This window comes from Caretta caretta, chromosome 4 (genome assembly GCF_965140235.1).
Source record: "Caretta caretta isolate rCarCar2 chromosome 4, rCarCar1.hap1, whole genome shotgun sequence".
NCBI lineage: Eukaryota > Metazoa > Chordata > Testudines > Cheloniidae > Caretta > Caretta caretta.
In genome coordinates this window covers 38453594-38467725 of record NC_134209.1, presented here as the reverse complement: position 1 = coordinate 38467725, position 14132 = coordinate 38453594, and the positions used below count along the sequence as shown (strand labels likewise).

The 14132-nt window shown below is 37.9% G+C and overlaps 1 protein-coding gene across 3 annotated transcripts in view; it reads left to right on the top strand.

The window, feature by feature from the left end:
• Positions 1–13694, top strand: part of PPP3CA (protein phosphatase 3 catalytic subunit alpha) — a 324623-nt gene extending 310929 nt beyond the window's left edge. For 2 of the 3 annotated variants that reach the window (XM_048847006.2, XM_048847003.2), the window contains 3 exons: positions 5950–6047; positions 8798–8827; positions 11970–13694. In XM_048847006.2, the coding sequence (XP_048702963.1) occupies positions 5950–6047; positions 8798–8827; positions 11970–12166 (325 nt within the window). In that variant the 3' untranslated portion in view covers positions 12167–13694. The remainder of the gene's footprint in view (positions 1–5949; positions 6048–8797; positions 8828–11969) is intronic. The other variant, XM_048847004.2, reaches the window with a different exon arrangement.
• The last annotated feature ends 438 nt before the right edge of the window (positions 13695–14132 follow it).

The window sequence follows — 14132 nt, the reverse complement described above, 5'->3', positions numbered from 1 at the left end:
CCCCCTCAAGGATTGAACTCACAACCCTGCGTTTAGCAGGCCAGAGATAAAGGACTTCTTTAACCTCCAAGAGTAGACTCTGTGGCAGCCAGTGTTTCTGAGCATCTTTTAACATGGAACAGGCTAAATAAAAGTCTAGACTAAAACCTACAAAAGAGTTTGATATTAGATGCTCATCTGATTTATTTGGTATTTAATAATACACTAACAATTTATACTGTATGGCACAGACTTCAAGAGTAACTAGTGGTGCTCAGTTGGAGGTGGTTCAATTCTTGTGCACCTAATCTGACCCCTTAAAGACATCTGACTTCCACAGTTTCAACACTTTCTGAAAACCAGCCCCCTTTTAAATACTGTATTTCAATTAGGGCAAAATTTGAAGCACCCTTGAAAATCCTGGCCTTATGTGTACAACAGCTTTCATCACAAAGATTCCAAATTACTTTAAAAGAAGTATATCCACAAGAGATTTCACAGAATCGTAAAAGATTAGGGTTGGAAGAGACCTCAGGAGGTCATCTGTTCCAAACTCCTGCTCAAAGCAGGACCAACCTTCATTACTACTGCCTTCTGCCTCACAGATGGTTGCATTTCTGTATCTCCGGAAGATCACAGCACACTGCATAATGGTACAGAAGGATGGGAAATCGTGGTACCTGATCCTTCAGGCTGTTGAGCATGCTGAAGTTAGTGAATGTTGATGGCACTCAGCTCCTTGCAGGAGCAATTCAGTGCTTTGCAGGACTGGACCTTTAATATCCATAAATAGCAGACACAACTTTGGTGTTGAGGACTATGCCTTTAAGGGCTGAGCTTTCTAGACAGAGAATCTGGGTGGGGTGCTATGAACCTCCTGTTATCCACAGCCAATTGGAACCAGAGTCGTCATAAAGCAGATCTGTTGTTAAGCACCTTAAGCACTGAGGGCTAGGTTCTCAGCTAACGTTTTTAGGCACGTAGAAAACCACTGTAATCCACAAAACTTGAGATAGGTGCTTAGGCTCCCTATACAATGGTTAGGAAGAGGTATGTCTTTCAGAATACCACAAAAACCAGCATGCTAGGCAGCTCCCTGTGTCCTAAGCCCTGCCCCTCTCAGGGAGATAGGTGCCTAAGTCTGAGCTGCAGGGAGGTGCCTCCTTCTGCTTGGGACTCTTGGCCGAGGGGGAAGGGGAGGAGGACAATGATGATTTCCCTCATAACCTTTAGCCCTGAGGTTAGAGTACTCACTTGGGATATGGGAGACCCCCCGCAGTTCAAGCTTCCCCGCTGCAGCTGAGGGGGTGAAGATACTGGAGCAGCCCAAACCACTGGGCTATGGGGTATTCTGATTTGGGGCTTCCTCAGACTCTCCTGTTGAAGCTGTTCCACTGCTGATAAATAATTTAAAAAGCCATTGGAGCAAGAGCAACTGGGTCCTGGTCTCCCACCTCCCAGGTGAGTTCTCATGCTTATACATGTGTGCGCTCTTCCCCCACCCCCAACCACTCTTTCATTATTTATTTACAGTGGAGCAGCTCGAGATATCAGAATACCCTATAGAGCAGTGATTAGGGCACTCCACCTGAGAGGTGGCAGATCCCTGTTCAACTACCTTCTCCCCTTCAGTCAGAGAAGGGATTTGAACCAAAGGTGTCTTGCATCCCAGGTGAGTACCCTAACCACTGGGCTAAAATGTTACGAGGAATGTCCTCTTAATCCCTCTACTTCCTTCTACCAGCCATTTTTGGGTGAGCTCACCTGCAGGGGCCGGATCCAGTAAGCAAACTGAGAGCACACTTACCGGATCAGGCCCCACAGGCAAGTTAGGCAAAGAATGCCCCTATTTCCCCAGTCCATGAATCACACTGGGGTTTACGCATCTGGATGCCTAAAGTGAGGCTGCAGCATGCCTGTGCACAGCCAGAAACATAGGCACCTAGGGATCTTGCACTAGAAAAATTTCGGCAGCCAGTGAGTTTAGGTGCCTACAGAGTTTCATAGTAGTTGAGAAGGCTTGTGTGAATATCAGTAGGGCTTGATTCTGGGATTTAGGCATCTCAAGTGGCAGTTAGGCACCTAGATCCTTCTGTGAATCTAGCCCTGAATACTACAACAACCTTGTGTTTTAAGGTCTTTTTAGGATAACCCAGTCACATTAAACAGCATATGGAAGTCAATTTGTCTGTATTTGCAAAAAGAAAAGGAGGACTTGTGGCACCTTAGAGACGAACAAATTTATTTGAGCATAAGCTTTCATGAGCTACAGCTCACTTCATCAGATGCATCCGATGAAGTGAGCTGTAGCTCACGAAAGCTTATGCTCAAATAAATTTGTTAGTCTCTAAGGTGCCATAAGTCCTCCTTTTCTTTTTGCGAATACAGACTAACGTGGCTGCTATTCTGAAATCCGTATGAATAGAATCCTAGAAATGTAGGGCTGGAAGGGGTCTGCAAACATCATCTGAACTTTCCCTCCAAGCTGAGGCAGGGACATCCTTGACAGGTGTTTGAAGGATTTTAAGAAAAAGGTTAGACAATGCTGGGTATTCCACAACCTCCCTTGGTAACTTATTGCAATACTTAACTATCCTTATAGTTAGAAAGTTTTTCCTAATATCTAACCTAAATCTCAGTTGCTGCAGATTAAGCTGATTACTTGTTGTCCTACCGTCAATGGACATGGAGAGCAATTGATCATTATCCTCTTTATAACAATCCTTTACACATTTGAAGTCTGTTATGAGGTCCCCACTCAGTCTTCTTTTCCCAAGACTGAACATACCCGTTCTTTTATCTTTTCTTCATAGATTGTTTTCTGAACCTTTTATAATTTTTGTTGCTCTCATTTGGACTCTGTCCAGTTTGTCCCCGTCTTTCCTAAAGTATGGCGCCAAGAACTGGACAGAGCACTCCACCTGGGGCCTCACTTGTGCCGAGAAGTGTGGAATAATTACTTCCCACATCCTACATATGACTCTCCAGTTAACACACCTCAAAATTATATTACCCTTTTTTTTGCAGGTGCATCACATTGTTGACTGGTATTCAATTTGTGATCCAATGTAAACCCCAAGATCATTTTCTGTAGTACTACCACCTAGCCAGTTATTTCCCGTTTTGTAGTTACACATTTGATTTTTTTTCCTTCCGAAGTGTACTACATTGCACTTGTCTTTATTTAATTTAATCTTGTTGTTTTCAGACCAATTCTCCAATTTGTCCAGGTCATTTTGAATTCTAATTCTGTCCTCTAAAGTGCTTGCAATCCCTTCCAGCTTGATGTCATCCACAGATTTTATAAGCAGACTCTTCACTCCATTAGCCAAGTCATTAATGAAAAATATTGAATTGTACTGGACCCAGGACAGTCCCCTGTGGAACTCCACTAGATGTATTGTCCCGGGTTAGACAGCAAACCATTGATAACTATTCTTTGAATATGGTTTTTCAACCAATTGTGTACTCATTTTCTAGTAATTTCTTCTAGACCATATTTCCCTATTTGACTCAGATTTGCCACACTTTTGTGGACATGGGTTGGTAGAAGTCAGACTAGGACCTGGAACCACCCCCGATTTCTGGTGTCTTTTGCATAGGGATGTTCACTTCTACTTATTTAAGCCTCTGCTGTCTCTAAAAACTATTTTTAGCTAGTTCCCAAAAAAGCCTTTTTTAGACATCCAGAAAATCATATACTACTGCACTTCACTCACAGTATGAACACGTCCAGATCATCAGCTTCTGAGCCAGAATAGCCATAACCTCCTTAGCTATACACCGTGAAAGTGAGTTGACACATGGCCATTTTGACATAACTTGGAGAGAAAGCTGCTTTCCACATACGTAAAGCTCATAATGTATAAGATCCATTGGCTATTAACACCTCAAAATCAGGGGATAAAATGGCATTTCACTCTTTTGCTAATTTCCCTAAGAAAAAGTCATCATACAAAGGTAGGTTTAGGATACATCACATAATGCCACAAGTGACACCATTTCTGCATGACATCGGTGCTTCATGATAGTACCACATAAATAATTTCAAGTGAACTATATTTTTGAGATCATATTTTTATGGTGGAAATAAAATACCTGAGCAGCAAAAGAAAAGGGAGAAGAAGGCTATGCTGAAATTCAGGGCGAGCAAAAAAAAATATATATATATATATATATATATTAATTAAAAAATATACTGTGTTACAGTAAGTGCTTGGGAAATACTGAATTTATTCTTAATTTAACAAAACAGAAATTTCAGAAAAATACCGTTTACAAATACCCTGTAACGGTAAATCCGTAAGAAATATTGGAATCATTTTCCAAGATCAATCACAAATTAGGTGAAGTGACCATTCAAAATGCAGGTTATGAATTTACTCTCAGAAATCTATTATCAACTGAGGGCTCTCAACCTTGCTTGATGTTTTAATACCCTCCAATGTGATAGAAATGCAGTGTTAATTCTGCTTGACATTCAGACCTTTGCTTGTGGCCTGATTGGAGTATAGAGGAAGAGAGAATCTGACTTGCGTTCTTAAATCATGAAAACAATCTGCATAATCTTCAGGCTGTAAATAGAATCTAACATTTATATGCTGCAGGGGAAAGAGATAAGCTCTTAAATACAGAAATCTGTGGGCCCTGCATTATTACTAAACAAAAACAATACTTAACTTGACAGCTCTTGGCGTTAGTGGAGAAAAATACATTACCATCTAGTGTACTTGGGGCCAAATTCTGCATTTGTGTGTGTGCATTTTGGCTTCCATCAGATTAACATAATTTCACATTTCAAAGAAAAATACAATAACATTTGCTTCTCTTAAAGAAATTGGGGCAGTTTTCAGTTTTTGCTGAAAAGCAAGTATCAACTCAAACAACATTATACTTCTTTAAAGCAATATTGAGATTCTTTTCAAGCTGTTCAGTCATTGTGATGAGTTGTTCTTCCTTATGCTGTTCCTCGTGCATTCAAAAGGATATATTTTACACTTCTATATTTGGAAACCTGCAAAACTTACTCCTCAAATTTCCTAAAATGATTTTCCTTGAGGGCATGAACTAAGCTAATTTACTGTCATTTTCACAGTAGCAGTAGTGAAGTTAAGACTCAAACTTCCCGTCAACTTAATGCTTTTGCTTATTGCTGGGTACCTTATAATGATTGACAATCAGCTAATTATGTACATGGCTACTAGTCTAGATGGTGTTTTTTTTTTTTTTAAAAAACAAACCCTGATTTGGGAGAATGTGGCATAGGAATGGGTTAAATGTGTTACTAACAAATGCTATTACTCCTCTGGTCCCACTGCTCCCATGTTGATGGCTTAGAGCAGGGGTGGCCAAACGTACTGACCCTCCAAGCCACATCAGACGAACTTCAGAAGTTACAGAGCCGGGATTTGCCTGCTGGGGCTTGGGGTTTCTGCCCTGCGGGAGGCACCTACCAAGGCTCAGGGCTTCAGTGTTGCACCTGCTGAAGCCCTGAGCCCCAACAGGCACGCCCCACAGTGCTGAAGCTCCCCTCTGCATGCCCCTCCCACCTGGGTCAGGTAGGTGGAGAAGGGGGGGCACTCCACGAGCCGAACTTGAACTTTAAAAGAGCCAGTGGGGCCACCCCTGGTTTACAGCAACATTACAGTGTCTGTATATATTTGCATACTTACTTCTACAGGCCCAAGTTACATTATTAGCTGAATAACAGCCCATATCCAGTACTGTGTATTGGGGAACTCACTTCTGTGCAGAGGACCTGGGCAACTTGAAACCTCAAGTAAGGCATAAGTGAGACTTCAGTGGTTCCTCATGCAGGCCCTTTGCACAGGGGCAAAGACAGCCTAAACATTAAAACGGCACTAAGATGAGGATGCAACTCGTATTGTTGAATGTATTTTCCTCAGTCCAACCGTTTGTGTTCCAATCCTAGAAAAGAAAAATTACTGATTTTATTTTTCCTCTCTACAGAGAAGAGAGTGAGAGCGTGCTGACACTGAAAGGTTTGACTCCAACAGGAATGCTGCCCAGTGGTGTACTCTCTGGAGGGAAGCAAACTCTGCAAAGCGGTAAGCATGTTTGTGTGCCATTCCATGTATAAAACAATAGACTGAACTGCAGAAGCCAAGGAAAAATAATCACAATCTTCCAAAGGAAAAAATTAAAGTACAAAATAAAACAGATGGTTTGTAATACTTGCTCATGTGTGAGTAGTTCTTATAAGGCCACTTTTCAAGTCTTATTATGTCCCACTGATTTTCAGAGAGAGAAATCAGAAAATAAACTTTACAAACATGATAAATCAGCATTACCTATAAAGTACTTTCTATTCCACCCAGTTCATAGGAAAAAAATAGAGACTATACAAACTCTTTTGCTATTCCCAGTACTGCAGATTCAGCATAAATAATGACAATCAAACTGTATTCTGTCTGCTATCTTCTCCTTCCTCATTGAGAATCACCAACAAAAATAGTTCTAGAATTGGAATTTATCTTCTGACGATTCTAAATGATGATGTAAGAGATACATAAAAGAAAGCAATTTCACAATCTGCATGAATCTGAAGTAAGGTATTTATTAATACTCTGGTCGCTATGTATGCAAGCACAATACACTTTTTCTTTCCAATTTTGTAGAAAGACATGTTACAGGGATATTGTAAGTATGTAGCAGGGATACATTTGATGTAATATTCCTCTTGGAATTTGGAGTTGCAAAAGCATGTTTAATACTGTATTACTATATGCTCTCTTTTTTTTGTTTATCGTTCAATATATGCCAGGCACCCAAGAATGTTTTATATTTCTATAGTATAGTTCTGTTGTCAATACATGTGAGAAATGGAAATTCACTTTATATTTTTAACACAGTCTCAGCCTCTTATTTTCCTGTTTCCTTCCTGGAGTATTCTTTCTCTTTGTATTTTTCCCTTTACTGTCTCTTTTCTCTTACCTAGAAGATTCAGGTATTCTGTGGTGTGGTTTTTTTTGTTTGTTTGTTTGTTTGGGGGCGGGAGGAGGGGAGGAGGATGTGACTTGTGTGTTACACAGAGAGTAATGATCTGCTTTGAAAATGCTGCAATATGATTCACCAGAATGCCCATCTCAGTGTTTCGGTAGAATTATGGTATTTATCCAGACTCTTCTCATTATCATTTCTTTAGACTTGTCAGAGAATTTGGTCCAAGGAAAACGTTATTGTCATCTAGTCAAAAAATTAGGAACCAAACTCACTTAGAATGATGCCAAAAAGTTCTAGTTAAAATGACTAAAAGGAAAATCCCCTCATACTGCAGCATTCTGGCTTAGTAAAACATTCCTATACACAACCCATTACATTAGTTAACACAGAGTACACCATTCACCAACTATTCTGATATCTACATAGTTTGTTAGCACATTTTCATAGTACTATATGTATTAACAGAAAATTTGACCCATAAGTTCTGTGGAAGTATACATTTCAGTAGTCATTATTTATTTCTAAGATGTCAGTGCTACTTTGGATCCAGTTAGTCATCTTAATTTCTAACCACAGTCATTATATTTCTTTTAGTTTTTTGTTTCATTTTTGTTTCTATTTTTCAAGTCCCTTGATTTACCATCCTCTTACTTTTTAGCCTGCAAGATATAGGCTCACTGTTGTGTGTGTGGATTCCCATGGGTGACTTCTCCATGCAACAGGACGACAATATACGTCTTTTAGCATTGATCTCAATCTATATTTAACATAACTACAAAAAACTTATTTTTTTATTTAAAAAAATCATCTCAAGTTGAAGAAAAGGGGAAAAGCTAAAAGCTTTGACTCTTAATCTGTTTTCTGAAGTAGTAGGTTTTTTATCAAAATTTCTTAATAAATATCTTGGCTGTGCCATCATTAAGTTCGATTTCATTTCCTGACCCCTTCAGCTTCGGAGTCTCTGGCTGTAAGAACAAATTCAAACTGACTAGTTATTTTGAATAGGGATATTTTTTAAAAAAAATTGATCAACAATGGTGTACGTTACAGAGCAGCAACCTCCTAACCATAAAAGTTTCTGACCAAGCTGTTATATTTTTGCTACCAGCAGCTTTAAATCTCATATTTATCCCTTCCGTGTGTTAAATACCACCTGATTTAAAATGTTAAAAATGCTTGGATTTCAAAGATGATTGTGTAATGAGGGAGGTATGCAGATAGAGCTGGGACATGCATTGATACTGAGCTAACTTGCAAGTAAAAAAGACACAGTTTGTATTAACCCTCTGTCGTCTTCTTTTGGTTTTTTAAGTCAGGAAAGAGAACAAATGTTTATATTACCAGTTGTAAATTTTGCCCTTTTCTCTTAAATGACATTTCAGTCCTGTGCAGTACTAATAGCAACTAGTGTTCTCCAAACTGAGATAATAAATTTCTTGGTGAAGGTGTGAATTTCTTCTGCTGGCTTTATGCCACTTCCCTCCTGCCCTTTTTGACACATTTTTTGGTAAATGCTGCAGTAGTTTTACAGCACACTGTGTAGGTCAGATTCACAATGACAATTTTTGTCAGCTTCTTTGAGTTAAAAGAAAATTTGTCAAATTTGTTTTTTTTCTTAAAGTTTAATTTGTGAATCCTTCAGCTTCCCAAAACATTTTCTACCGCTCAAACAAGCCTGCAAACTAGACCTATTCTGTTCCTTGTATAGCATTTCTGTGTTGTCTTCTGTGCCGAAATCCAGCACTTACAGTAACATTAGTTATTAGCTCCTTTGCTATTCACTGACTTGTTCTTAGAGTTAAAATCCTCTGCTCATTTTTCTCATTCGTTTTGCTACCCCCTTTCTTCCCTTCAGCGACTGTTGAGGCTATTGAGGCTGATGAAGGTAAATTGGCCAGTCCCCTTTCTGTTGTTGCTGCAACAGATAAGGGCTCTGCTGGGTGTATTCATTTTGCTGTAGCTTGTACAGATTGTGTGGGTGTTGGGCTAACAATTGTGGCTCGGTATTAACCAAATTATACTTGCTTTAAAGGGGAAAGTCTTTTTGTTGTGTTGTTTTTTTCTTAAAGGTACAATGATGTTCTAATTTGTGTACATTAAACTAAGTACTGAGTAGCGTGACAAGGGGACTTTTAGCTGAAAGAGAAAGGGACATGGCAGCTGTTAGTAAATGCTCTTTGACACATAACTCATAAGCTGTATTCTTAGGGCTGAATCATTTCTCTGCCTCAAATCATTTTCAGCTATCATTGATAAAGAAGAAAACAGGCAACTTTATAAACATGGTTGGGGGTGGCGGGGCTGAAGTCACTAGTAAAGAAGTAATTTTGAATGGTTCTTTGTTACAGTTCAACATGTTTTTTATGTCTCTCTAAAAAGTAAAACATGAGACATTTGTCTGCAAGATGTCCGTTTCTTCTAGTAGTATCAGTTAACGTACTGGGTATTTATATTAGAGCAACCATTAGCACCAGCACCATCTAAGCTACAGATCTAAAGAGACTGGCTGCCTCAGAAGATTTATGAATGCTTAGTATTGCAAACTTTGGTGCTTTTATTGATGATCCTTTTAATTTAATCCACATGCAATTTTATTAACCATACTGTTAAGATCTAACTTTATATTTAAATAAGTATACACAGTATGCAATCAGTAATGTAAAGTTTTGGAAGAAGAATTTCAAAGTTCCCCTTTAAAACAAAATTCTTTTCAGTTGTATTTTGTTCTTGCCCCCCTAAAAATAGTTGACTTTTTAGCAAAAAAAAATCTCGTTGTCATGGTCGTTTGGTATGATGATAAAAGTGCCTTTTTTGGCCATTTGAATTTTTTTGATCTGTATAAAGCAGTGAACACAATTGTAGAACAAAATAAGTAAGAGAAAATACAACTGCTTTCTAAATAGCAGTGAGTGAGCTGCTATTTATGTTGGAATTATCTATTCCTATTGGCAAATTCTAATCTGCAGTGTGCATTCTCGTTGACAGTTTGGCTGTTTTCTGTGATTTCTGTGACTATGTGTCGTGTTTAGTAAACTCTCAGTGTCACTGCTAATACTCGTTGTCTGACCAGCAACTACAGCAGAGCACATTCTTCAGCACTCAGGTTTATAATATGTCTGCTTGAAATAAAACTGATTGAATGCAAGCCCCATTCCAGGAATATTCATTCTTCAAGTTATTCCTTCATTTGCCATTATCACTGGTTAGCCACTATAACCATACATATTTTTACTAAATAAAGCAAACAAATGCCAGATAAAAGGTTATTTCCCCTTATAAGCATCACTGTAGTTGTTCACTGGGGCCTGATCCTGTGAGACGATCAGCACCCACAACTTCCAGTGGGCTGAGAACCTTGAAGGGTCAGCCTGCAGAAGAGGAGACAAGATTTCCAGCTTAACACAGCCACCGTCTGTTAAACTTTCTTTAAGCGTTTGGCATTGGTGTTCATTAGACATCTTTATTTTAGGGGTGGAATTAAAGAAGAAGCTTTGCTGTGGGCCTTGCCCTCTTTCCACTTCTCCTCCCCCTTCAATTGAGTAATCACCATTATGTTAAATTAGTATATGTTAAAATAGTATATGCAAAAAAACCCATGAACATCAAAGTTTACTTGAAATATGAAACATCCATTAAATTGGTTAAAGAAATTAATCCTGAGGAACAAATTAGTGCACACCTTTGCACAGGAATGGTTGGCAAAATTTACGCATGACAGCTGCTTTTCACGCTCCCCACAAAATTCAGTGAGTGGTATGTTGGTACCAGGGACTTTTTTGTAAGAGATACTAAGAAGAAAAGTGCTAGCCACTTCAGAGTTGGGAGAAGATGCTGAATTTACAGAAACTTTTCTTTTTGGTAGGGTGTGGTTCTGTTGGGTCAGATTGGGAGGGGAAATGTTTATCTCTCAAACGCCTTTACCTTGTTGTCCCAGCAAGTTTGCGGGTTCCTGGTACTAATACACCATCTCTGCTATGTGGCATGTTAAGGTAGAAGTATAACAAAAACGCAACCAACGTTCTGGAAATACGGTAAATTGATTTGATTTTGAATAGACGAGAAAAATGCACGGAAGGCTACAAAAAGTTATATTAATGGCTGTCAACAACTCTTTGCCTACAGTGCCTTTTTTTCTTCTGTTTTAAATAGATGTCTCTTCAAAAATAAGTCCTGTAATAAAATAGTTGTATCAGATTCTACAGATAGTTTTGCCTAATCTGTGGACACCTGCTGAGATCAATGAAATTGTCATTGCTGAAGGACAGATTCATTGACTTTTTAAATTCAGTTATTGGGTCCTATGCTGATACATTTTCAAAGTTAAGAGGAACAAATATGCCAGAAGAATGATATTTTTAGTCCATGTCATACTGAATTACTCCAGTTTAACCAAATTACTTTCTAGGACCCAGGGGATGACAGGGAAAGTTACTGCTCTTGAGTAACACATGAGCAGTTGATCCGTGATTAAAAAATTGTAAGGCATTCCAAAAGGATTATAGGACTATCCCTGTTTGATATCTTTAATGTGTATCCATCAAATTGATCACTCTGTGCCATACATGATTTCTGATTGGCACAGTATGTAAGTCTTTATTCAGTCCTTACTCCAAAAATAAGTCCTTGAAAGTTTGCCAGAGTAAGGATGCTAAGGTTGGACACAAGGTTTGTAAGGCTTTAATTTATTACAACGAAGTATAGATAGATAGTCATTTTGCCTTGAGCACTGCTCATAATTACAAATTGTAGCTTTATGTCAGCTTCATAATATTTTAAGCCAAACTCAAGTGGACAAAAAGATATTAGAATTTAATCTTGTTGAAAGACATTTGGTTTGCGAGAGACATTGGTTGTTAATTTTTCAGTTTTTTCCAAATACGGTAAGAAGTCTATTGTGCTATCAGATTTTGTCATTTTGTTCATCACAATGAGGGAATTTCTCAGTTACTGACTGTTGATAAATTGATAAAATACCAACAGTTTGACTTTGCTAACTTCCTTCTTTTTTTTAATAATCCTTTATTTAGCTATCAAAGGATTCTCACCACAGCATAAGATCACTAGTTTTGAAGAAGCCAAAGGCTTAGATCGAATTAATGAGAGGATGCCTCCTCGCAGAGATGCCATGCCATCTGATGCCAACCTTAACTCCATCAACAAGGCAATCTCCTCAGAGACTAATGGCACTGACAGCAATGGCAGTAATAGCAGTAATATTCAGTGACCACTTCCTGTTTTTTTAGCTGCAGGGCATGATGGGATTGCTGCACATCAACGGTTGGATGTTCTTGCCTCTGATAATAGCTTACTTGCTCTGGGAGCCAGATGTTGGAGTCAGTTTACAATATCATCTAAGAGGAGATAGTAAACTTTATTTTGGTGGGTGGGGGATGGGGGCTAAACACCTCCTTTGGATATGCCTTTAAAATGCTTATAGAAATATGAAAGCTAATGCTGGTATATATTGCAAAGTTAGGGGAATTGAACATGTTTTCCTACTGCATTGGGAACTTCTAGATATGTTACTGAAAGGCCTTTTATTATGTTACTGGACATGAAAACTTTGTCTAATTTCTTACTAACTATTGTACGTTTACAGTTGCAGCACTAAATATGGATGACATCAAAACATTTTTAACAAAATGATGTACAAACTAAATAAGGACTATTTATTGATAATGTTTTGCTACTCTTGTCAGACAATGGCTATAAAATAAATTAGGCAGTCTTTAAAAATATAAAAACAGAATGTTGCAAATTTGTTAAAAATGCCAAAAAAGGAAAAAAAAAAAAGACAGTTTAATTTTGTACAGATTATGCTTACCTCAGGTTTCTTTAGTGTGCTTCAATGCCCTTCTTTAAATATAACACTTATCTTACTAATTTGGCAGCAAGTATCTTTTTCTTCAACTTAAAAAAAACTGGAATAATGCTACCATTTATCTTTTTTTTTTTTTTTTTGCTGTTTATATTTAGGGGGGGTTGTTTGTTTTTGGGGGGGCAGTTTTTCGTAAATCAAGTCTTGGTTGTGGCTTGCTGAATTTAAATATTTATGAGTGGTGCATTTTTAAGTATAGTGAACAAGACACCATATTAAGTGCAGTGAAAAGCATCTATATTCTGTAAAAATCTGCCTATGCATGTTTTTTAAGAAAAAAATTGGCTGTATAGGCCTGTATGGGACTGTAATGCGCTTAGTGGTCTGACTTATACTGGAAATGTATGTATACTGGCGTACTTTATATTCTCTAAAAAAAAAAATGCTTAATGCCTTTGAAATTTTGTAATCAAAAAGAGCTTTGAAAAATCTAAGGGGGAAAGTATTCTTAAAAAGTTTTTAACATAAGCTTGTCAGTGCACATATAGATGGTTAGCATGTTTAGCAAACCTTGTGAAATTTAAATAAGTTTGTAGTTACATGTGAAACTCTAAATGCATGATAACTGTTAATGTCATAATGGTTTAGTCATTTAGTTATGTTCTGTCATGTGCCACAAAATGTGTAATTTTTTCACTTTTTTCCCTTTGTATATCAGTTACGGGTTACAACTGGTTCATTTTAAAAAAGAAAAACAAAACAGTCCATTGATATTTTTTAACAATTGTATAAGTGCCCAAGTAATTCACTACAGCCTACAGCCTTGCCTTTGTAATTTGACTTCTGAAATGTTGGCAATCAAAGCATGCACTTGTAATGATGAAAAAAGCATTTTATATTACTACTCAATAAAAATGTGCATGAATTTAAGGTGCTTTTCTCTCTCTGGCTGAATCTCTCAAGCATGCATGCTCCTACACACACCTTGTTCTCATTATTTCCTTTTTTTCATACAGAAGAAAAGACATCCATTTAGGAGATAAATGCCACAGGATGGCTTGAAACTTCTAGTGAAAGGTCATCTTTTTACTAAAGACAAAATAATTTATTACCCAGTTGTTTCAGAGTTCTTGGATGTTTCAACTGTAATAAAGAGCTGAAAACGGCCATTATTTCTGTTTTTCCCCAAATTCCAAGCTGAGTTGTTTTTATCCTACACTGTGTACCGTGTACTGCAACTATTCTGACAAACAATGTGAAAAGCTTACTGTGTGCCCTATTTCACTGCTCTTTCTAGTGTCTTATATTTCCCATACACTTTCCTCTTTCTAGCTAACATCATTGCAGGTAGGTTAACCAGATATCCCAATTT